We start from the raw sequence: 23,310 nt of genomic DNA on the forward strand, positions 1-23,310 counted from the left end.
ATTCAGCAGAAAGTTTCAAGACCAAGAACAGGTTAAAAAAAATGCGGAAAGCTGGAAAAGATATATTTATATAGTTTTGAAAACTTTTATAATATTCAAGATAGTTCATTAGTTGATTACTGAGCCGACCCCAACTTGAAGCTGATGCTGGCGGTGTTCATAAGAGCGATAAGGTTTATGCAGCATTCACTACAAGGAGAGTTGCTGAGATATAACTTGATTCTTTGAGAATCGAGCATTTTTGCTGCCATCTTATCTTTGAAGTGTTTGAACCTTAACCCTGCCATACACAGGCAGTGTGCTGACTAGTGTGCAATATAGTGTGTCCGACTTAGAGGGTTTGACGGGCAGCACTGGAGGGTTACTTCGCTTACCTTCACACGAAGCTGTACACCTGTCCAAAAAGACAAATTTTGTACATGATGTCAACCTGTACTTTCAGGGTGAATAGTGTTTCTTTGAAAATGCATGTATAATGCACAACACAATGTCCACGACATGGTGTATAATTCGATCTGTCGCTGAAACTTGTCAGGACATTTAAGACGGCAGGGAGATAACCTGCCCGTGTACATGTAGTTCCCTCTCAACTATAAAATCAAGAGTTATCTCCCGTGACCATCAGTGCGGCCTTTCGCAAGTCGCATGAAAGCCGTTCACGGAAGTAAAATATACAGATTATGATTTTATAGGTAAATTAATGAATATTGTGTTTAGAATCTGCCCTAAAATGCTGTTTGCATCTAAGACTTTCTGACATTTTCACCTAATTTTGTAGCCATTAAAACGAAAAGCGTAAAGTAAGACATCATTTCGGAAGGACCAAAGGACGCAATTCTGTCAACACACATAACATACAACATATTGATAGCCATATAGCCTGCAGCTAATGAATACACAACAGAACTAGAAATACATGATTGTGACTTTAATGTCATTCAATGATCCATTTCTATTTGACAGAACATAGCGCTTTAAGTAAAAGAAGAAACTGAACAAAAAAAAAAAAAAAAAAAAAAAATACGACAGAAGTAGTGAGAGGTAAAACAAAATAAAGAAGTCTGCATCTCACATGTACATTTAAAGTCAATTAACTGTAATCCAGCGAACCACAGTCGTATGGTTGAGTACATATACCTAATCCTGTACCTTGTATGGGACTCGGGTACTTTTCAAGCTGTTCACACCCAGTTGCTCCGGCACACCCAGGTCTCGTTCCAGCTGGCGAACCTCGTAATACAGTTTCAGATGTTTCAGTGCTGAATATTCAGCTTTGGCTGTTAGACGCTCCATTTCACTCTGTTTCCTCACAGCTTGCAATTTCAACTCCATGAGTTCAAGTTCCATTTGGAGAATTTTCTCCTCGGTGGACAATCCGTTATTTCCTTCACTTTCACACTTTTCTTCAATCTCTTTGTCTGTTGCTGTCGCCACGGTTTTACATTTTCCTTTCACTGACTCGGTGCCGCTACAGTTGTCGTTGGCTGTCATCCGGTCATCGCAGTTTTCTTTATCATTTATCGACACATCAGACAGTTTGTCTTCTACTGTGATGACATCGGATTTTTCCCCTGCTCTCATGACTACATGAGATTTGTCTTTCATCGTGGTATCGGATTTGTTTATTGATGTCCTCGAATCATCGCATTTATCTTTTGCTATCGCTGCTATATCACAACTGTCTTTTGTTACTATAGCATCATCGCAATCGTCTTTTGCATTACTTGTGTCTTTAGCTGTCATCGCTTCAGTATGTTTACCTCTCACTATGTTTACATTATCCCATGTGTCTTGAGCAGTCGTGATATCAGTGCACGTGTCTGGTGTTCTCAGGGCTTTATCCCATTTGTCTTTGTCCACGACAGCATCACTGCATTTGTCATTTTCTGCCATGAGATCACAACATTTGTTTTTTACTGTCATCCCTTCATCGTATTTGTCTTTTGCGTTTCCCATATGATCACGTCTGAATTGTGCTACAAGAACATCATCACGTTTGTCTTTTGTGACCACATCATTATCACTTTTGTCTTTTGTTGTCACCATGCTATGACACTTGTCTTTTGCTGTCATGACATCATTACATCTGTCAGTCTCTGTTTGATGACATTTGGCTACCACAGCATCTCGCTGGTCTTTTGATTTTTCTTTAGAGTTTGAAAATGTGTTCTTTACAGCCAAATCCAAACTTTCTAGCTGTAAAATTACATGGCTAGAGACTATATGTTCTAGCGGTGGTGTCACAGGGCTAGAGACGATACATTCTAGCTGTGGTGTCACTGGGGTAGAGACTATACGTTGTAGCGGTGATGTCACAGGGGTAGAGACTATACGTTCTAGTGGTGATGTCACAGGGGTAGAGACTATATGTTCTAGCTGTGATGTCACAGGGCAAGAGACTATATGTTCTAGCTGTGATGTCACAGGGCTAGAGACTACAAGTTCTAGCTGTGGTGTCACAGGGCTCGAGGCTATACTTGCGTTGCCTTGCTTGCTGACCGGCTTGTTGGTGTCTACAGGTCCGGTCTTCAGTTTCAGTGCCTGTGAGGTTTCTGGACAGTTTTATAAGAATGTTAAGTAATCAGTATCAGTGGTAATATAATTAATTATGGAATAAATGTACAATAACATGTATACTGCTCTAAATCTATTGAAAAATACTCATCAAAGCAGGATAATCATATTACTTATGTCCTATGACTTTGACCTGTGACCTTTATTGGCAGTACAAGAGTGTCTAAAACACCAACAGGCATAAAAAGTGGGTCTTTTGGTGCTAGGGATTTATAACAAGTATATATATATAGAGAGAGAGCAAAGACATTTTCCCTGACATTTTATTTTGTTTTCATACCTTGAGAAAATGATGCTGCTTTACCATTTTGTTTACGTCCCAGAGCTAAAGAGAAACAAAAGAGCAACAAGTGTTTTAAAGACAAGTGTTATGCGTACTATTACCTTAGGTTACACACATATGCAATATAATATTAAGAATAAGGTAGCCTACATTGGCTTCATGCCTTTACTAGTTTTGTCTGTTTTCTTTCCACAAGAATTTGTGAGTATTTGTTTTAGTACTGTTTATTTTTTTTCAATGGGATAATAATGCCTTGGGGCATTTACTTCGTTGAGCATTTTTCGAATAATATCAGTAAGGTCGCATTTAAAACAAGAAATAAAATGTTAAGAGAGTGGACGAAAGCCATTTGTAACGAAAACTCACAGGTAGGGTTATGATCCATAATTTTGTTGAAGTCACTCCTAAGTAAATCATCTTTTTTCTTCCGACCGCTTATGTCAAAATGATCCACGTCCAGGGTCATCACAAGGTCCAGCCAGTCTTGAGAGGTGAATGTCCGCAGGACAACACCGTGTCTATGAAGCTTCTTTAACCCCTTCACTTGAGCCTCGTGATCCTTCAAGTCTGGAAGGCATCTTGGGTAGTGTGGGTTTTCTTCATTGGAGGGTAGTCTCACCCGATACAGACTCGAGAACACGAGTTCAACCTTCAGGTTTTTTCTGTACTTTGACCTCGTAGTGTCCAAAAATTTTAAAATTTTTGTGCTGCAATCGTGACAAGGAGAATTGCTAAGGTATATCTTGATTACAGGAGAACCCAGCTTTTGCTTGGCCAGGAGGTCTTCCAAATGTTTGATGGCAGCGACTTCTGCGTGTTTTCCCCGACTGTTCCTGGCCTTGTGATGTTGACTTCTGGTCTCATGTGTATAGCACGTGACAGCGTATGAAGTATAAGGCCATGACCAACAATTTGTGAAATGTTTAAGAACCTCCATGGCCAAAGTTTTAGTTTAGATGTTTGTATCTTTCTCGGTTACTGTCTACTAACCCTGTCTCCTTGCCTACCAGTCTTGCACAAATAATGTATCTCTTTAAAAAAAGGAAAGAGATTTTTTATTAATATTTATTAACTAGATTAGTTTGTCCAGATGGGCTGGCTTTGATGAAAATGCCGGAGGATAGCTCATTTCGAGAGTTTCCTGAAACAACGAGAGGAACTGAGACGAGATTGTACTTTTTTTTCACAGACATGCTCTGATGGTTTTGTACCCTTACTGCAGAGGTTAAAGGTCTACTACAGTGCAAAACGTTTTTCAACTCATTATAAAAGTAAAAATTGCGACTCTTTTAATAATATTTAATAAAAGATAAATACATTAAGTTAAATTGTAAATTGATTTAAAAGTATAAGAGGAATATGAAGTCTTCTATGTGGATAGACCTGAACTTCCTTTAAACACAAAATGAATCACTCATTACAATAGACAATTCAATTACTATGAATATTAATACGTATGAGTGACTTTCATCAACAAACAAGAAAAATAAACCTCTATACTCTGTAAACTATGACGAAAAATGAATAATTAGAATAAGGTCATGATCAGTATTGAAGTTGAGCAAGCAGTCACAAAGTACAGGGCAGGAAATTGTCTTTGTTATACATGTGTGTGTGTATTATCAGATGTCAGTAACGTATTTTGTAATAACGTTTTGTAGCTACTAAAAGGACGCTTGCCCAGATATACGTGTGTGTATATATATACAGAGAGGAGAGAAATCTCTAAGTACTGTAGCCAGATGCACACAATCAAGCTCTCAAGCTCACACTAACAACGAGACAGTCCAGACACACACACAACAATGAGTCTGTGTGGTCTGCTCTGACTGGATCAGTGGTGTGTATAGGAGTGTTTACAGTTTGTGTTGTCATTACTAGTAGAGGGCCATGAGCTGGGTTATGGAACTTTATCATTATCATTTACAAATGACAAACATGGCCAGCAAGAAACCTCAAATAAGGTCAATGCCTGAAAAAGCACGAAAAGGACTACAACGTACCTCATAAGGTCAACAGCTCTCAGCGGACTAAACTCGAGTGAAGCCTGACTCCCAGCTGACAGGACAGCACGAGTGTACAGACAAGTGCATCCCCAGGTGAGAGGACAAAATCAAGTACACTTACAAAAAAAAAAAAAAAGAGAGAGGAGGTTGTCAACTTCCGTCTTTCGATTTCCAGGACTTTCTAAGAACGCAGACATCCTTTACCAAGAAACCCACTCAAAAAAAAAAAAAAAAAAAATGAGGCCAGGGAGGCGACATGTCTCGAGGCTGACGCTCACCTGCCCTGCCTTCCACAACGCGGGCGCCCGGCACGGCGTGTGTGTCACGAGCCGTGTTTAAAGGTAGTACGTCATTTCCGCAAAGATGGCTGCCATGGTTGTAGGCACCGACTATGCAAACATTTTCTTTGTTTCTCTCTGTGTGTGTTTGAGAGAGAGAGACACGGGGTTTCTTAAACCAAAGGAAATTTAAAATCAACAGTTAAAAGGTAGAACCAGAAAAATGTTCTAATTATTGATTTTTTTAATTAACAGCTTGAATTTCTTTATGGCTTTGTTATTTTCTAACCCTTCATTTGGTAAAATAAATAGAGTTTCTAGAAGGTGTCTCTATGTGTTCACTATGGATTTTACACAGTGTGACCGAGGCGGGCGCCCACGTTGCGAAACGCAGGGCTGGAGTGTGACGTTACCTCCCTTATCAACCCACGTCTTCACGGGTGGAAATACCCGGCTGGGTGGATGGTGGCTGAGCGGGAACCAAGAATAAACACACACACTGGCACACTTTTTGTGACAAGCATACAAGCTTCTAATCGACATGCGAGGACGAGCTCGTAGATTCTGAGCGTTGAGTGGAAGAGAAGAGGTTTTGATAATCGTGGACGAGAGGCTGGGGTCAGGCTGTAGTCATTACTTTGTGACGTTTTTAATAAGAGAACTTCAAAGTCAATTACATAGTAAACAAGAAATACTTGAAAGACGAGAATACAACACGGGTAACTAGAACTAGTCATGTTACAAACTGGTTGACGGCAAGCAACCAGACACACAAGTATGCATAAAATCATTAATACAAAACAAATAACAATAACAATAAATAAATGTAAATAAAGATCGGTACATCAATAACTACAATAACTGTCACGTGCAGCCTCGTTTAAACACCTCGGTAGGTAAAGCATAAAGTAAACATTCACTGTCAATCCGTTTATTTTATAGCAGGGTGGCAATCTATAAGCCACATTGTGTAATCAACAAAATGTAGGCATAACTAGTCAGCAGTTTGTGCCTTTTGAAATATATTCAGCAATTTTTAAAGTTAAAATACCCACTTTCTAAATTCATCGCCACATTTTGGGTTATGATACTAATTATACAACCCCTACTTAAGCATTCACTTAAATTATAACAAAAATCCCTCTACATCTCCATCCACATTAATCATCCACTTTAAACGGGACATCAGCAGTTATCCTAGTATTCTCAGGCATACCAAGTTGTCTTTGCAACTTAAGAACTTCGTATTGGAGTTTAATTTGTTTTAATCTGGAACATTCCTTTTTGCTTTGAAGTATTTCCACTTCAAGTTCATGCTGTCTTCTGGCAACTTGTAATTTTAGTTCCATCAGTTCTACTTCAAACTTTTCTTTATCAACAGTAATTTTGTAACTCTGCAACGGTTCACTTTGAGTTTCTTTTTCAAGTTTTTCCTTCTCAACAGTTTCAGTCTCCTTGTCAGCCTTGACTTTCTCAGGAGTGAGCTGGTCATTCTGCAACGGTTCAGTCTGAGTTCCCTTGTCAACATTTCCCTTCTCAACACTAACTCTACCAGTCTCTCCTTGTCCTGCCTCCACTGCCTCTGTATCGTTTGTCGTCATGGTTGTCCCCGAGTCCTTACACGTGACCTTTTGTGTTTCTTGATGTCCAGATGTCAGGTCTTGTGAGACAGTCTGCACAGGATATGAATCTTCATGTCCAGACGACAGGTCCTGTGAAGCAGTCTGCATAGGCGTCTGCACAAGATGTGTTTCTTGATGTCCAGATAGCAGATCCTTTGAGGCAGTCTGCACATCATGTTCTTTTGTTGTTATCAAGTTTTTATTTATGTTTTTCTCGTCTTGGTGGCTCCTTTGTGCTTCTTGGGGAGGTCCTGTCTTGGGTTGCTGTATCGCTGGTATTGTTCCTGTACATTGTTTTATTAAAAGATATTAACAACAACCTTTATCACTATTATTATCAGCTTTTCGGTGACATAGCCTAATAATTTTCATCACGTAGTGACTATATGCATTTGTAAATATTTCCAATACAATTTCTAATTAGAAATATCTTTATTCTATTATATCCACTGAAATAAAAGAAATGAAAAATTTATGCTACTTGCTTTTATTGCCTTATTAGTTCACGGGAATCTTGTTGGCTTTTGCTATGAAAGTTAACTTGTTTTTGTACGAGGTAGACCAACAAGCAGTCATTAATATTTAGCATGAAAAAAATATTAAAGCTATATCTGTAATAATTAACTTACCTTCAAGTTTATGGTTAATGTATACTAAGTTTTCTTGTTATGTTTATTAATATTATTAGTAGTTTGCTTTCGTACCTTTCGGGCATGATGGGTTTGTAAGATTATTCTCTGCTGGGACTCCGAGGGCTGGCGACAGCAAGAGGAGAAAACGAGTTGTTATTTAGAGGGGAACATAGACTTAGACATGAACATTTATGGACTACAGAATATACTTTCGACACAAAGAACCTCGTGAAATCTTACATCTTCCCAAATTATAATGATTATATTTCAACAGATAAGTAAATGACAAGCTGAAATCTTACACTAAAGGCCACACCAACAAACACATCGTGTTATAAGCACATTTACAACTGACTGCAGTTCTGTCAGTGGTGAATACAGATCGTCTTATCTTTTACCACAAAAATCTATGAGCCTGTAAAAATAAGTTTAAATAATCTTATAATACATATGAACAAACCGAGATTCTTTATCTGGATCGTCAAGATTTGAATCTTATTTCATAGACAAAGCAATTATGGCTTCAGAAACAGGTTGGCACATGGATTACATTTTAAGCACCATAAATGTCGCACAAGTGCAATTAATATAACAATAGATGGATTTTTCAAATCGTAAACGGCTTGAGAATCTCTTTATGTGTAGAACCTTAAGGTCCAAAAGAGTACAATTGCTTATTGTGCTTAACACAAACCCTACTCTTGAACTGTTTTATAAGTAAAACTTACAGGCGCTGTTAAGATTCATAACAATTTCGAAGTCCTTTCTCAGTAGATCATCCTCTTTCTTTCGAAAATTAAAGTCAAAAGACTCTACACCAGTAGCCTTCAAAAGTTCCTGCCAATCGTCTTTGATGAAAGTCTTCAGGTGAACATTCGCCGCCTGCAATTTTTTCAGCGCCTTGACTTGACCCTTGTGAAGATCTTCAGGCGGAAGATATCCAGTATGTTTGGGATTATTTTCTTGGGAAGGACGTCGCACCCCATATAAACTGGAGAATACAATTTCGATCTTCAGGGATGTGTCGTACTTTGACCTGGCGATGCCCACAAAGTCTCTGAGCTTTTTGCAGCATCCAGCACAAGGTGAACTGGAGATATATATCTTCATCACAGGAGAGCCGAGCATTCTTTGTTTCAGCAAACTTGTGAAATGTTCTATAAGAAAATATTCCACATGTTTTCCTTCCTTGTTCCTGTCTTTATAATAGTCGGTCTTGGTGTCTAACACGTACCGTACGACTGTGTAGTAAGCATATCGCTTGGGCCTGTCATCTACAAAGTTCTTAACAATCTCCATAACTGTAAATGTTACTTGAACTTTAGTGTTCTTTGCAAAACTCCACTCTATAGAACTGTTCAATAGGTTACTAATGCTTCTCCATAAAAGTGATTATACGAATAAACTGTAAAGCTCACAGCAGGACGAACCTTGAGGTTCAGTGTTTGCTTACTGCATGAGGCAGCACCCGATACTTATCTTCGGAGGAAATTTTAAAAATCATCCGAGAATCGAAAAGCTGGCACCTGAATAACTATCTCAAATGGCAGATTTGTTTATGAAACCTTGCTGTCAACGGCAGGTGAGACGATTGTCAGGCTGTGAACACGAACTTGTCCCTCTATGGCGGGAGATAAGATTCAGTGCGTTAACCCTTTGCTTTCCAGTCCCGGACTTTGCATGTTCAACCCGACATTAACTGTCTGTTCTCTGTAGCCCACAGGCTAAATTAAATAGTCCTTCATAGATAACCACACCATGTGTGTGTGTAAAGTCTGAGCCATGAGAAGACAAAACAGTTTTCTAAATACTTACATTATTTTTCTTTTTGTTTTGAGATAAGAAATGCGAACCAAATTGAAATTAGTATAAGATTTTGTTTTCCAAGAATCTTATCTCGCTGTGATAAGCCACTTAAATTACTGTTATACTTCTGTGAGAAGAAAAAGTAGGCAGTTAATACTATTGCATGTTGGTGAAGTAAAAAAATGTAAATTATTATTAGGTTGAAAAGTCAACTTACTCAGGGAGGAAAAATCCATTATTTGCTCGAAATCCTTCTTTAGTAAGAAGTCTTCCTCTATTCGAATGCAGAAGCACATATTCCGGACGCCCAAAACATTTCCAAGAATCATCCAGTCCCGGAGTTCAACAGTGCGAAGGAAAACCCCTGGTGTCCAGTACAACCTCTTCAGCCCGTCCACCTGAGCCAGGTGCCACTCGTAGGGAGGAAGATGGTCCCGGCAGACTGGGTTTTGTTCACAAGAGGGTCGTCTGATCCGATAGAATGCTGAAATCACCACTTCCATCTCCAGTTTTATGCCGTGGCACCACCAAGCGGTGGACAGGAAGGAGATGATCCTTTGGCTGCATCGTTGACACGGAGAAGCACTGACGAACAACTTGACAACTTGAGGCTGGAGAATATGGTCCTGCAGCAATACTTGGAAGAAATTCAAGACACAATCCTCAGCATGCTCGGTCTTTGTAATGTTCCTGGCAATAAAATTCAGGTTTCTGCCGTTGACTGTGTACAAGGCAACTGCGTACACACTGTCCGGCCAGCGCTGTCCGTGCACACCATTGGTCACCAGCCCCGTCAGGACCTCGACTTCAATGGTCCCCATGTGTAAACAAGTGTTTACTTTACTGAGATTGTCATAACTGTCATGCTGATAAACGTGTCTCTGGCTGATTTAGTACAAGGACACGCTGCAGAACATACACACATAAGGTGCACATAAGCATTATCCCAGTATATCAACAGCAACAGAATCAACACTGTAACTAAGCATGAACATTGAAAACAGACAGTACACACTGACTCAAAGTTGGATGGAAGGATGGAAGGATTACCAGGACTAGCGACAGGAAGGAAGTCTTAAACAGCTCAAAGCTCTCGTTACAAGTAAAGTTCTTGACACTACAACCGTCAACATTTTAATATTGTTCTGACACATATAGACAAATACTTGACCAAGCTTGAGGAAGTTTTCATATAACCGTCAACCTTTACTTAGTCAAACGATCGTGCAGTTTAACAATGACCCATAACGAGGGAGGTGTTTGCTGTTCAATATGAACATTCATTGTTACATATAAATACAGAAATCTTGATACCTTTCACAGTGACATCACTTGGTCTTCTCGAACAGCAATTACAGCTGACATGATGAGTAGAAGTCCTTTTTATTTTCGACACGTTCAGTGCACGGCCATCTGTTAGATCGGATTCCAAGCTCAAGAGACTGGGAAGTCCCACCTGGGGGGTTCCCCTCTCGGAGGTTACCTGGCCACGTGACCAATGTTAGCCTGAGAACTTATCGCGCGCTGGCTTAGCCTCAGCTCGGGGCTAGTCGAGCAAGACGAAGAAAGTATTCATGTTGTGTCCTTGTTGGAAAGAATTATGCATGTTTTGACTTCAACGTACAAACGATGGAGAAGCAGTGTACAGTGACAACGAGCTGACATCTTTAGTTTGTGTGGACTGCATCCTTGAGTTTCGAACTCTCGCGTGTTGACGAAGGACCGCACGTCAAACCCTCGTCAGGAACTGTCATTTTTATTAGAGGAAAATTAAACTAAACTAATGAAATCCACAGAAGGCCAGTTCACGATAAAGGGTTTGAGAAATAACTAATACAGATATAGAAAGTTATTGCACTTCAAGAAGGACGAAAGAAAGATCACCTATTTAGGATCTACTCAGTCTTAACAGTCGATTAGGTACATAATACACTTGTATCAAGTGGTGTCCACAATGTTAAGCATAGAAAAAATAACAGGACTGAGATTGTGACGTCTGCAAGCCGTTTGTTCAGGTGGAAATAACGGATATCTATTCAGAAACACAAGAACAGTGATAAGATGCTCAGCAAGATGACATGCACTCAGTTTGCAATTTTTCAAACTTAGAATGCCTTTTTGTAAACGCAGCACAACAGTTTGACTTAAAGTGCTGGGTATACAACTTCATTTTCACCATTACTGTTAGTTAGTCATTCACTTTAAACAGGATATCAGAGGTTAACCAGGTATTCACTCCCAGCTTCTCCGGTACACCTAGATATCTTTCCAACTTCCGAATTTCGTAATAAAGTTTAATATATTTTAATCGAGAACGTTCTCTTTTGCTTTGAAGTATTTCCACCTCCAGTTCATGCTGTCTTCTTACAGACTGCATTGTTAATTCTATCAATTCTAGCTGCTTGTCAAACTTCTCCTTCTCAAGAGTGTCTACATAGTTTTGCACCTGTTCAGATTGGGTTTCCTTTTCAGCCTTGACATTTTGAGAAATAAACTGGTAGTTCTGCAGTTTTTCAGTCTGAGTTTCCTTGTCAAGTTTTCTTTTTTCAACAACAACTCTACTAGCATCTGCAAGGCCTGTCTCCACTGTCTCTGTCTCACTTGTCGTCGTCTCCGTCCCCGCGTCCTGACACGTGACTTTTTGTTTTACTTCACATTGTGCGAGCAGGTCTTGTGAGGCAGTCTGTACATTTTGTAGCTGTGATGTTTCTGTAGATGAGCTTCCCCTCTCTTGATGTCTTCCTTCACCGGATGGTTCTTGTAAAGGTCCTGTCTCGGGTGGCAATGATGCCTGTGCTCCTGTAAATGTTGAATTAGCACATTAACACAGTTCTTACTACTATTGTTAGTCATACAACATTAGAATTTGATTTTAATGGGAACTGAATTCTACACTTAAGTTAGATACTTTTTCTTTATAATAAGATATCTACTTAATAAAAAGAGAATTAAAAGAACTTTGTTCCGATTTTGAATTGCAGAATATTTGACCAATGATTTACTTTTCCCGCTTAAATCTCATGGTCATTGCCATGAAAATAAACTTCGTCTTTGAAAAAAAGTGATTGCAGAACATTGATCTATTACAAAATTTCAATTTAAAATATTATAATTGTGTGTATTACTTAAACAGTTTACCCACGATTAAAGTATATTGATATCTCCTATGCTCAGCTGAGTAAATGCTTGGTTGTTTTATATCATACCTTTCAAGAAAGATGGCTTTTCGAGGTCCTCTACTCTAGCGGCTATTGATTAAAAATTGGAGAAAACAAACTTAATTAGAATTAAAAATGAAAGTGTAAATGAAAGGCAGAATTTACTTTGGATACAGAAGACACCGTCGCATCCTCAGAAATTCCAATTATGGTAATATTTAATAAAGCACACTAGAAAATCTTTCAAACCAAAACAAAAGTCCAACACCAACATATGCATATCTTATCATTGTGAGAATGTCTGAAACTGATTGTGAAGTTATGTGGTGAAGAGCCTGGATACATGGAATTCACTTCGGAGCTCAATGTTTGTAAATGAAAAGATCTTGATAAATCTGTTTTTACCGACTGCACATTGTTCACTCTCTGCTCAAGGAAAATACCGAAATGAAATGTTAGGTAGGTAAAACGGTCAGATTAGACAGGTAAAACGCAATCAGGTTGAGAAATTAACTTACACATGGAGGCAAAATCCATTATTTGCTCGAAATCCTTCCTGAGAAAGTAGTCTTCCTTTTCCCGAATGTGGAAGGACATGTTCCAGACACCCAAGACGTTCCTAAGTACCACCCAGTCTTCTTCGTGGATCGTGCGGAGGATCACACCCGGGGTCTGACACAGCTTTCTCAGTCCGTCTACTTGAGCCCAGTGGTCATCTTCACAAGGGAGGTGCTTGGGTGCGCGACACACTGGGTTCATGTGGTCACAGAAGGGTCGTCGGATCTTATAGAAGGCAGAGAACACGACCTCCATTTCCAAGTTTATACCATGACAATCCCTGGCAGTAGACTGAAAAATGGTGATTCTTTGGCTGCATCGTTGGCAAGGAGAGGCGCTTAAGAACAAAGCGATTCTTTGAGGCTGGAGCATATTGTTCTGCAACAAGTATTCTAAATAGTCGATGAAGTCATCTTCTGCATGATGGATCTTGCTCAGGTTTCTGGTCAGAAAATGGTAGTTGGTGCCGTTGAGTATGTACAGGGCAACCCCGTACACTTTGCCCGGCCAGTCCTGTCCATGTACACCATTCCTTACTAGCGCCGTCAAAATGTCGACCTCAGCGATCCCCATTGTGTGAGGTATGCGCTTGTTGACATCTAAACAATGACGGTTAAAGCATTGGAGTTAGGAGGTTTTAAAACGTTTAGTCATAGTTGTAGAAACCAACAAATGTGTTTCATGCTGATCCAGTTCCAGAACAAGCTGCAACACAAAATAATTTTAGCAAGATCCCTGGTACGTACCTACAGCAATGACCAAACTGATCGCAAGTGCACACGCAAGACTCATGCACTGAGAGGTAGACAGGGTTGATAGACAACTGACCTGTCTCCACAAGCAAAACTAGTTTCTGCGGGTAAACTTCATGGAGAGAAAATTGCCAGTGTTGTGTAATGCCATGTTTCATTAGACCAGAGACGGGTATAACGTCTCTGATTAGACACAATGCTTCCGTCGTGTCACAATGTACTGAAACCTAAAGAGTTTTTCTTGGAACTGAGTTTTACTTTCGGTTCATGAGAAAATGTTTCACGTAGAGTCAGGCAGACACGCGCCCAGACTCACACGCATACATATCCGCACCCATCTACCGAAACACACACATATCTACGGACACACATATTAATTCAGTCACCTACACAGACAGTGACACACACACACAAACAGTGATAATCGCGGAGTCAGACTCTCTTCCTATGAAAAAAAATAAAGGGAGGCCATGCATCAAATCACTGGGCAGCATGCAAGGCCAGAATTACGCCCCCTGCCAACATAACCCTTCACCCCTACGCCCGACATGTAGACTCTTCCGGGTGGGGCGATCTTCCACTTCTCAACAATCCCCAATCAGCACTGACGTCTGATGACGTAAATTATTGCTTGCGCATGCGTTTGGGTTAGAGGTGTGTGGAAACTTGTGAATGAGCGTGTAGTATACTCCTATAAACTAGAGAAATGTCACGAATGGCGAAGACTGAACATTTTTTAAAACAACATCGCTTACAAGCATTCGTCATTGAAGAGAGTGGTTAGCGACATGAGGGTTGGGTGGGAGATGCGGGTAGCATTCGGCTTCACAGAAGCAGAGACCAGCCCCCAGTCTCCAGACACACTCCCGTCTCTGTGTGCAGTTTGAACAAATCACATGCAGTCGAGTGTCTTTAAATGTTGCGAATTTTTAATAAGCGTGTATTTGTACATTCATTTCCATTTTATAATGTCTGTTAACAAGAATCTATGATCTTACAAGCGTAGGAGTTCTTTACAACCAAAAATTTGAAAACTCACAATGTATATAGTCAAAACTATTGATAATAAAAATATTATATATAGTCAAAACACTACTTTGACCCATGACATTTACGAGTTTTTTTTCACTCAACATTTCATTAATTGATAGGTTTATAGATAAAGGCATATCAAATTAGCATGAGTAACATTTTTTTAATCATTATACCAAAAGAAAAGGACCCTTCAATATAGGAAGGACACAAAATATCGACAGATCAACATAAATAAACTGTTGGAACGATGCATACAACATCCACTCGTTATAGAATAACATATAACTCATTGTTCAGTCTCCTCAGTTCAGTCAAATGTGGTGTGATGGTACTTAACATGAAAAGAGCATTTTTTGACTTCTCTCGCTAAACAGTGGCAAGTCCAGTCACGTGATTATTCAAAGGAATTTTTACACGTTTCTTTGTTCCCGAGATAGATCTCCCACTGCATGGAACAGGGTTATTCAACACCCAGTAAATAAATAAAATTGTGCGACCTATCTGTGTCCTAGAACCTTTGTAGTTCTCGTTCACTGATAGACCTGTAAATCCGGAAACGATATATCTTCGACTGTATGGATCAGAAAAATTTATCACCCAATAAATAAATAAAACTTAGTTTCCTGGCCGTTTCCAAGAACCTTAATAGTTCTCTGTACACTTATAGGTAGGTAAATCCGGGGTAAACAGGTCCAAAATACTCTTGTTATCGACAGTAACATAAACAACATCGACAGATATCTCCGGTCAGCACTTCAAGAGACGCGATTATGTAATTAGTATCAACCATGAGATTTTATTGCAGGAATAGTGTCAGAAGATATATGGCCGTCTGAAGGGCTAGTCCTCCAGGAACTGGTCTGAAAGAGTAAGCCAGAAAGATATTAAATTTCTTCACTTGAAACAGAACTGGACAGTGGGTCTTAGGTGACAATCTGTGAGCATCTTAGTATCAGCATGGACCATCACGTGACTGCACAATAGTCCATACAAAGTATGAAGGAAGCCTCTCCTGTATTGCTGTAAATTTGAACTTAAATATTATTTACCGATAAAAGGATATTATCGGGTAAGACCAGATTATCTTGCCTCTTGCTCACGAGAATACTTCTACAGTTCTACTGACACAGGCGTGACCACTTGCTCTGACCTTTCACCTTTAATATCTCCTAAAAATGCTAAAATTAGCATCTGTGATGTCTGCTTTTAAATCTTCTGTGGTCTTCTATTTGTCGATGTTTTACATTTTATCGTAAGTTCCTTTCACTGCAGACACAATAAAGTTCCTACCCACCTAAGAAAGTAAGTTTCTTGTAGAGCGCTGCATTTGGGGGCTGTGAACTATATACTGTTATGTGTTGTTATTATTATCGCTAGCACTATTAATGATAATATGAATATGGCTGTGAAGATCCACGGCATCTTTAGCCCTCTCCTCAAAGACAGCTTTAGATCAACTGCCTTTGGTGGGAGAGTTAGCAGGTTAATGCAACACTCGTCAGTGGACGTGTTCACAAGACAGTCGTCAGTGCACAGGTTTACAAAACAATCGTCAGTGGACTCGTTCACAAGAGAGTCGTCAGTGGACATGTTTACAGGACAGTCGTCAGTGGACACGTCCATAGGACAGTCGTCAGTAGACATATTCACAGCACGGTCTTCAGAGCACGCGTTCACAAGATAGTCCTCAATGGACATGTTCACAAAAGAGATGGCAGTGCACACGTCCACAAGACAGTCGTCAGTGGACATGTTCACACAAGATTCCTCGCTGGACATCATCACAAGACAGTCGTCAGTGGACATGTTTGCACGACACTGGTCAGTGGGCAAGGCCACTCCTGAAGAGCCCACTGCCCCTGATGACTGACTCTGGTACCGAGAGACAGACCTGTGACCTGTAAATACAAGTACACAGAACAGTCACGTGTTGCTATTAGAGTATCAACAAGACAATCAAACACAATACCTTATTATGCACTATTGAATCTCATCTATATGAAGTATGAAGATTACATTACAAACCTCCCAAATCTTTGCTACGGTAGTGCTTCAAAATTGTAGTTGAGAATGACAGTGTCTCATCGTCATAAGCCTCACACACACATTTTCTCTGTTTGTTTGCAAGGTTACTACTAGATTTCCTAGAAATATATTTTACTGAAATAAATTTGGCGTTTGCTTCTGTTTATTGCAAAAATTGTATTGATCTTAGCATTCAGTCTCAACAGAATAAAGAAAGAAAAAAAAGAGATCGATATGTTTAATGTATAAAATATGTCTCACTTTTAAGATATTACTTGCATCATATCATCTTAAGTATGTCTGAGTTGTTAGATATAATGAGCATCGAAAAACTAGAGACGTACTTAAAACCCAACTTACGCGTGGTTCTACCGCCCATAATTTCCTTGAAATCCTTCTTTAGTAATTCGTCTTCCTTCTTTCGACATCTGTAGCCAATGTTGTAGACGCCCAGAAGACTTCTAAGGTTGTGCCAGTCCTGTTTGTTGAACGTGCGAAGAACAACACCAGGTTCAACTTTCAGACTCTTCAGTCCCTCCACCTGGGTCCAGTGGTCATCGTCTGAAGGACAGTGCCTGTGGTCTCGGTAGACTGGGTTCCTACGGTCGCAGGAAGGCCGTTGGATGCGGTAGAACGACGAGAAGACGACTTCTATCGTCAGGTGTACGCCGTGATGCCACCTGGCAGTCTCCAGGAAGGTGATGATCCTCTGACTGCATTCACTACAGGGGGAAGCACTGACAAACAACTTGATTACTCGAGGCTGGAGTTGTCTGCTCATCAGCAATCCTTGCAAATGAGCGATGGCTTCAACCTCTGCATGGTCTTGTCTGTTGGTATTCCTGGCCGTGAAATATTCATTGCCATTGTAAACTGCGATGGCGTAGACATGTCTCGGCCTTTGCTGTCCGTGTACACCACTCTTTATCATCGCTTCCAGGGCTTCTTCCTTAGAGATCCGCATGATACCCTTGAGTGTTTATTGGCATTAATATGGCGACTGGTCAACAGAGCGCTGTTATTCACTGTAACGAGGGAAAACAGCTCAGTGCCACAAGCCTTATAGACATTTTATTGCATTGTACACATTGGTAATACATTTTGTGTACCTAAGACAGACAGACAGACAGACAGACAGACAGACAGACAGACAGACAGACAGACAGACAAGACTATAATAAAAATAGGAAATTATATAAAGAATAAGCTACCAATGCATACAAGACAGATTACGTTGTTCAGCTTGAGCTCTTTAATTATTGCTGTTAATATTATGCAGGCATTTACTTTTATATTACCTTCCCACAGTTATCGAAGTGTATGTAGTATGTATTAGAAGTATGTTTTGAGCAGTTCCTTTAGTCCCGGCACGATGTGCGATTACCTGTCGTCTGACTTCAAAGGTAAGGTGGCGAGGACAGTGTCTCACACCGTGACTCATGTGCATGTCACGTGACCACAGAGCGTGGAGGGACTATCACCGGCTCGCTCGACGTTTCGTCTCAAGGCACAAGGTCCCTCCCGCAAGTTTATGCTTAAAAACCTTCGCTGCGTGTCGGATCCAGCAGCCCGACGCACTTACGTAACTTCTGTAAATTAGTGTAGTGCAGCGGTTGTCAACCTTTTACTTGTGACGCCCCCCTGACGAACAAAGGTACATCCGCGCGCCCCCCTTAGCCAGCAATGTAAGCTAATTTCACTAATACCGGTATAAGAAACTTTAAAAAAAAAATGACCACCTTCGTGCCCCCCTTGTAAGCACGTCGCGCCCCCCAGGTTGAGAACCGCTGGTGTAGTGTCTTAATTTGTAACCCTGTGCGTAAATGAACGAGTACATAAGGGAGACAACACGGGAACCTTTAGGATACGTTCCTCTTTCGATTGCTTCCCTTTAGAGGCTGAACACCTCAACCAATCAGGTACTTTTTTCGTCTTTAAAAGACTTTAAAAAATGCGAAGGTTAGTTTTCTTGAGCGCCATTTTGACATTCGTTGCTGGCTACGCAATTTGACGTTGATTTGTACTCAAACAACAGAAAATGAAAAGAAAACAGTAAGTAATATTTAAATTCTAATGTATGTTCTAATAAAATATGATCGTGTCTGGTACTTTATGTTTGTATAAATATTATGTAAAAATATTTTTCTTAATTTCTGACTTTTCACGTTAGCCATGATTTCTGAATTCTGTGCCCCATACAGTTATGATCTTTTTGATGTGAGCTTACTAAAGAAATCAAAACCTATAATTCTTAAAATTAACTCAATACAAATGTTTTTAAAATGCTCTACACGACGACGTCTCTCTTGTTCCATATATTGTTCTTGTGTATATTGCTCAGTGTGATTGCAGACTGTATATTTCAGCCGATAATTCCTAAAAAGTTGTTGGAATGTCACCTGTCCCTCGCGACAGTGATGTCAACGATGTCCTACCACGTGGTATATTTTCATTACGTGAATGTTCTATTGTTGCCAACAGCAAGGTGCAGTTTCGTAAAGTAAAAACTCACCCGTCCCCAGTAACAACGAACAGTGTGAGGAAATAAGTCATTGTCAAAAAGGTCGATTGTTTATTTGATTGTTAAATCATTACAATTTTACTGGCCTGGACATAAGTGGACTGGTATGGACTGGAAAGTTAATTTTGTGTTGACGAGAAGAGTACATACATGTCCAGACGTGGTGTTACACGTTACATGTTCCCCAGAACATGATCACTACAGGATAATCTAGTTCACTATTTTAAATTTCACTCACTCATATTTCTAGATTGTCATGCCTCATACACTGCTTTATCCCTACTTTTAACCGTTGCACCTCCGGACCGCCTTTCAAGGGAGGAAAGGCTCGGTGTTGTGGTCTGTCGTCTTGCTCACCCAGTGTCCACAGGATTGTCATTTGAAGCCGATGACTGATATGAAAGCTTCCTTTTCGTGGAACTGATAACTTTCACTTTTGGTTTAGGCGAGGGTGTGGTGCTGGAGGTCACGACCTAACACTCGAGCGTGTGACTCGACGACGTAGTTCAAATCACGTAAATCCTATGGCAGATCACGTGACAAAAAAGCTTGTCGCTGGCTCGCACGAATTCTTATGTAGGGATACCGACTACCCCACACGTAGTAAGCTTTTCTAAACAGATACAGCAATAGGTTTGGAAAATATTAACAGCATGAAGAACGATCACCTTCATTATCTAAAGATTTAAAGATTATTTTTTTGGTTGGTTGGCGATTCCAGGAGGAAACCGGAGTACACAGATAAAAATTTGGCGGTCAGCCACTCAACCAGATGACACATAAAAAGAGAGTCGCGAGACGACATCTGAACACTGGACCTCTTAGTTCTCATTGCATGGTGACAAGCAATTGTTTTAATCAACCACTACACTACCGACCCACTTCCTCAAGAGATATGGAGGGAAGGAAGGTGGATGACGTGAATCGGAGAGCCCCCTTCCATCGTCGTTATTGTTGGAGAGTTATTTCCCCGCCGACTATATATGAACTACTTTTTGTCTTCTTCTACCTCTTCTTTCTTTTTTTTTAACCCTGGGTGCATGTTTTGCATGTTTCCCTGGCACCAAGGGACAAATATGTTTATTTCAACACATCATCATACTTAGAAATGACTTCTTGTCTTCAGAAAAAAGCTTTTCCGTTCATACATTATCTTAAATCCATTGTGCTGAAGAAAAAGGTCAACAGTAACCCTAGTAATACAATTGATTAAAGACTCTTATCAGGTGATTGATGTCACATACTGCGTTCTGAAGCAAGTTTTTTCTTTCATTCGAACCAAGCAAATTGTAAAACACCACTTGCATCACCCTCCCATTCCCATTTCTCTTTTGCTGTCATCACATCATCAAACAGGACAGGAAGCTGTATCTGCGTTGTCTTCCTTACACAAGAACTTGTTGATGTCTTCTTCAGGCCAAGTCTTGAGTTGTAGTGGTGGTCAAGTGATTTCTGCACAGATTTTTGTAAAAAAAAAAAAAAGAGCGGGTGTTTGTTAACTACTATTATCAATAGCAGAATTAATTAATTCGGAACAATCTTACGACGTGTCAAAACACGGTTTGCTCTATTACAAAATATCGTCTTCAAAAATAAAAAAATAATTGAAAATAGTTTTGTCAAATTACTTTGTTTTAATTATGTGACCTTTATTGTCAACATAAACGTGTTAAAAAAAAATAATTGAAATCGTGTTTTTTTTTTTTAACAGTAAGTTCATTTATAAACAAGAACAGGAATATATTTGTCGGCCCTTTAATCTGACTGACTGTTTTGCCTTATACCTTGAGAAAATTCCAGACCTTCTTTCTATTTTATATGGCTAAAAACAGCGAAAGCATAATAGATATCTTTAAAACAGAATACAATCACCTAAAAATAGTCTATAGTTAACACACATATATGAAATATAATATAAAAAAACAAGCAAACTCTACTGGCCTCATAACTTTACTAAAAGTTTAATGTTTCAAAATTCTTTTATTTCCTTAATTAAGAATTTCAGTTATTTTACTTTTTTCTTTGGTAGCTTTGGAACATTTCATTTATCTAGCATTTCTTGTGAAAAAAGTACACGTAGATTTCAAATTAGGGAAAAACAGCGAAAACTTACAGATGGGATCGAGGTCCATGATTTCTTCGAAGTCCTTCCTAAGTAAATCGCATTTATTCTCCCGACAGCTTACTTTTAAAGGATTAACCTCTAAGGTGTTTGCGAGGTCCCGCCAGTCTTGAGGGGTGAATGTCCGCAGGACAACACCGTGTCTGTGGAGCTTCTTTAGTCCCTCCACTTGAGCCTCGTGGTCTGTCCGTGATGGAAGTCGTCTTCTGTAGTGTGGGTTTCGTTCACTGGAGGGTCGTCTCACCCGATACAGGTTCGAGAACACGAGTTCAACCTTCAGGTCAATGTTGTACTCTGATTTGGCAGAGCATAAAAACTTTAAGATTTTTTCACTGCATTTATGGCAAGGAGAGTAGTTGGCATATATCTTAATTAATGGCGAACGAAGCTTTTCACCACCTATTAAGCTTTTCAAATGTTTGATTGCAGCATCTTCTGAGTGCTGTCTGCGACCGTTCTTTGCTGGGTAGTGTTGTCGTCTGTTCCCCTGTGTATAACATGTAATGGCATATGCAGCAAATGGGAATGTCCAATCGTTTCTGAAATTTTCAATTATTCTCATAGCCATCTCTTTGTCTATCCCTAACAGAATCTCTTTCTCTGTTTGCCTGGCTCTTCCTACGTACACTTAAGTATTTCTAACTATAACCTATATCTAAACACCCACACGATCTAAAAAAAATACAATTCCAGTCATCTCCAAGGAAACTATTTCGTCCAGATGAGTTGACTTGGAGGTTGACATTGAGAGAGTTTTCTGAAACAAGAATACGGAGACTTACAAACCTACTACTACCCAACTTTCCAAAACATACATATACAAAAGACAAAAGAGAAGAAAAAAAAAAAAGAGAGGGACAGACGTAAAAATTCCAGACCTCACAATGATTTGTAACGAATTAATCCAACACAAAGATTTAGAATTTGCATAACACAATAATGACTCATGGGATGAGCATGTAGCTGTTGTTGTTGTTTACTGTACATAACGAAATGTTACAATATAAACAAGAAGACATTTTGACAAGGCACGAGTTCTTCTCTCATTTCTCATCGCTTGTTCTGATGCAGTCTCGAATGCAAACACGACGACAGTTGAAAACCTTCATTTATCAGAATAATAAGTTTTAATAGTATTTTTTAAAATGGTGTAAAAAATATAGGCAATACCAAAATATCTTATTTTTGATGCTCAAAAGCATGTTTCTACCATACACGTAGTTATAAAAGCTTTGATACATAATGTCACTAGTTTAGTTCATGTTAATATGGTAAAAAGTTATTAATATCTTAGCCATTATTAGCATCGTTATTAAGTTTTACTTTCTCAAATAACACTGTTTTGTCTTTACTTTTGTCTGAGTACATATATACAAGCTTTCCATGGATGAATTGCTAATTGTCTATTGTTACGTTTCTCCATCCCCCTCAAAGATAGAATAAATAAAAGATAAATATGAAGTGCCGAAATATAGAATTAGCCGAACATGACACTTTGGGACTCACCTCACAATAAGAGGACAGTAGCAGAGTTTGCTGCTCTTCCAGCCAACGGCCAACGAACAGAATCAGGCAAAGAGCACTTATATATTAGGAAGTTGTTGCAAGACTTAATCTTTTGACCTGCGGGATTTTCCAAGAACTCACAACATTCAGATAAGAAAGGTGATTTATCTCCAGGCTAACCCCGAATTCGATTTTTGTGGATTTTCCCTGCCACCCCGATCTTCGCGCAGGAGAGACTAAAGGGCTGACGAGCTGGTGGCCGCAAAGACACAAGACCAGTCATGACCACACACACACACAAAATACACACACACACGCACACACACACGCACTAAACACACACACACACACACACAAACGCACACATGTCAGTGATAAAGAAAGGTGAAGTAATTGAGTGCCGACTGATTGCTGCGATGAGAGGTTGTGACT

At 39.6% G+C, this 23,310-nt stretch overlaps 1 protein-coding gene across 2 annotated transcripts; it reads right to left on the bottom strand.

Moving 5' to 3' along the window:
- Positions 1-652: 652 nt before the first annotated feature.
- Positions 653-11,372, bottom strand: LOC112568260. 2 transcript variants are annotated; one of them, XM_025245471.1, is made up of 7 exons: positions 10,516-11,372; positions 9,419-10,107; positions 7,468-7,518; positions 4,861-7,047; positions 3,224-3,998; positions 2,855-2,899; positions 653-2,552 (listed from the first exon to the last, which is right to left on the bottom strand). In XM_025245471.1, the coding sequence occupies exons 5-7, from the start codon at positions 3,792-3,794 to the stop codon at positions 1,138-1,140; spliced, it is 2,031 nt and encodes a 676-aa protein (XP_025101256.1). In that variant the 5' UTR covers positions 3,795-3,998; positions 4,861-7,047; positions 7,468-7,518; positions 9,419-10,107; positions 10,516-11,372; the 3' UTR covers positions 653-1,137. The 2 variants fall into 2 exon arrangements, with proteins under 2 accessions (XP_025101256.1, XP_025101257.1); XM_025245472.1 differs by lacking the exon at positions 9,419-10,107.
- Positions 11,373-23,310: the final 11,938 nt, after the last annotated feature.

The sequence above is a fragment of the Pomacea canaliculata genome, linkage group LG7 (assembly GCF_003073045.1).
Source record: "Pomacea canaliculata isolate SZHN2017 linkage group LG7, ASM307304v1, whole genome shotgun sequence".
Lineage (NCBI taxonomy): Eukaryota > Metazoa > Mollusca > Gastropoda > Architaenioglossa > Ampullariidae > Pomacea > Pomacea canaliculata.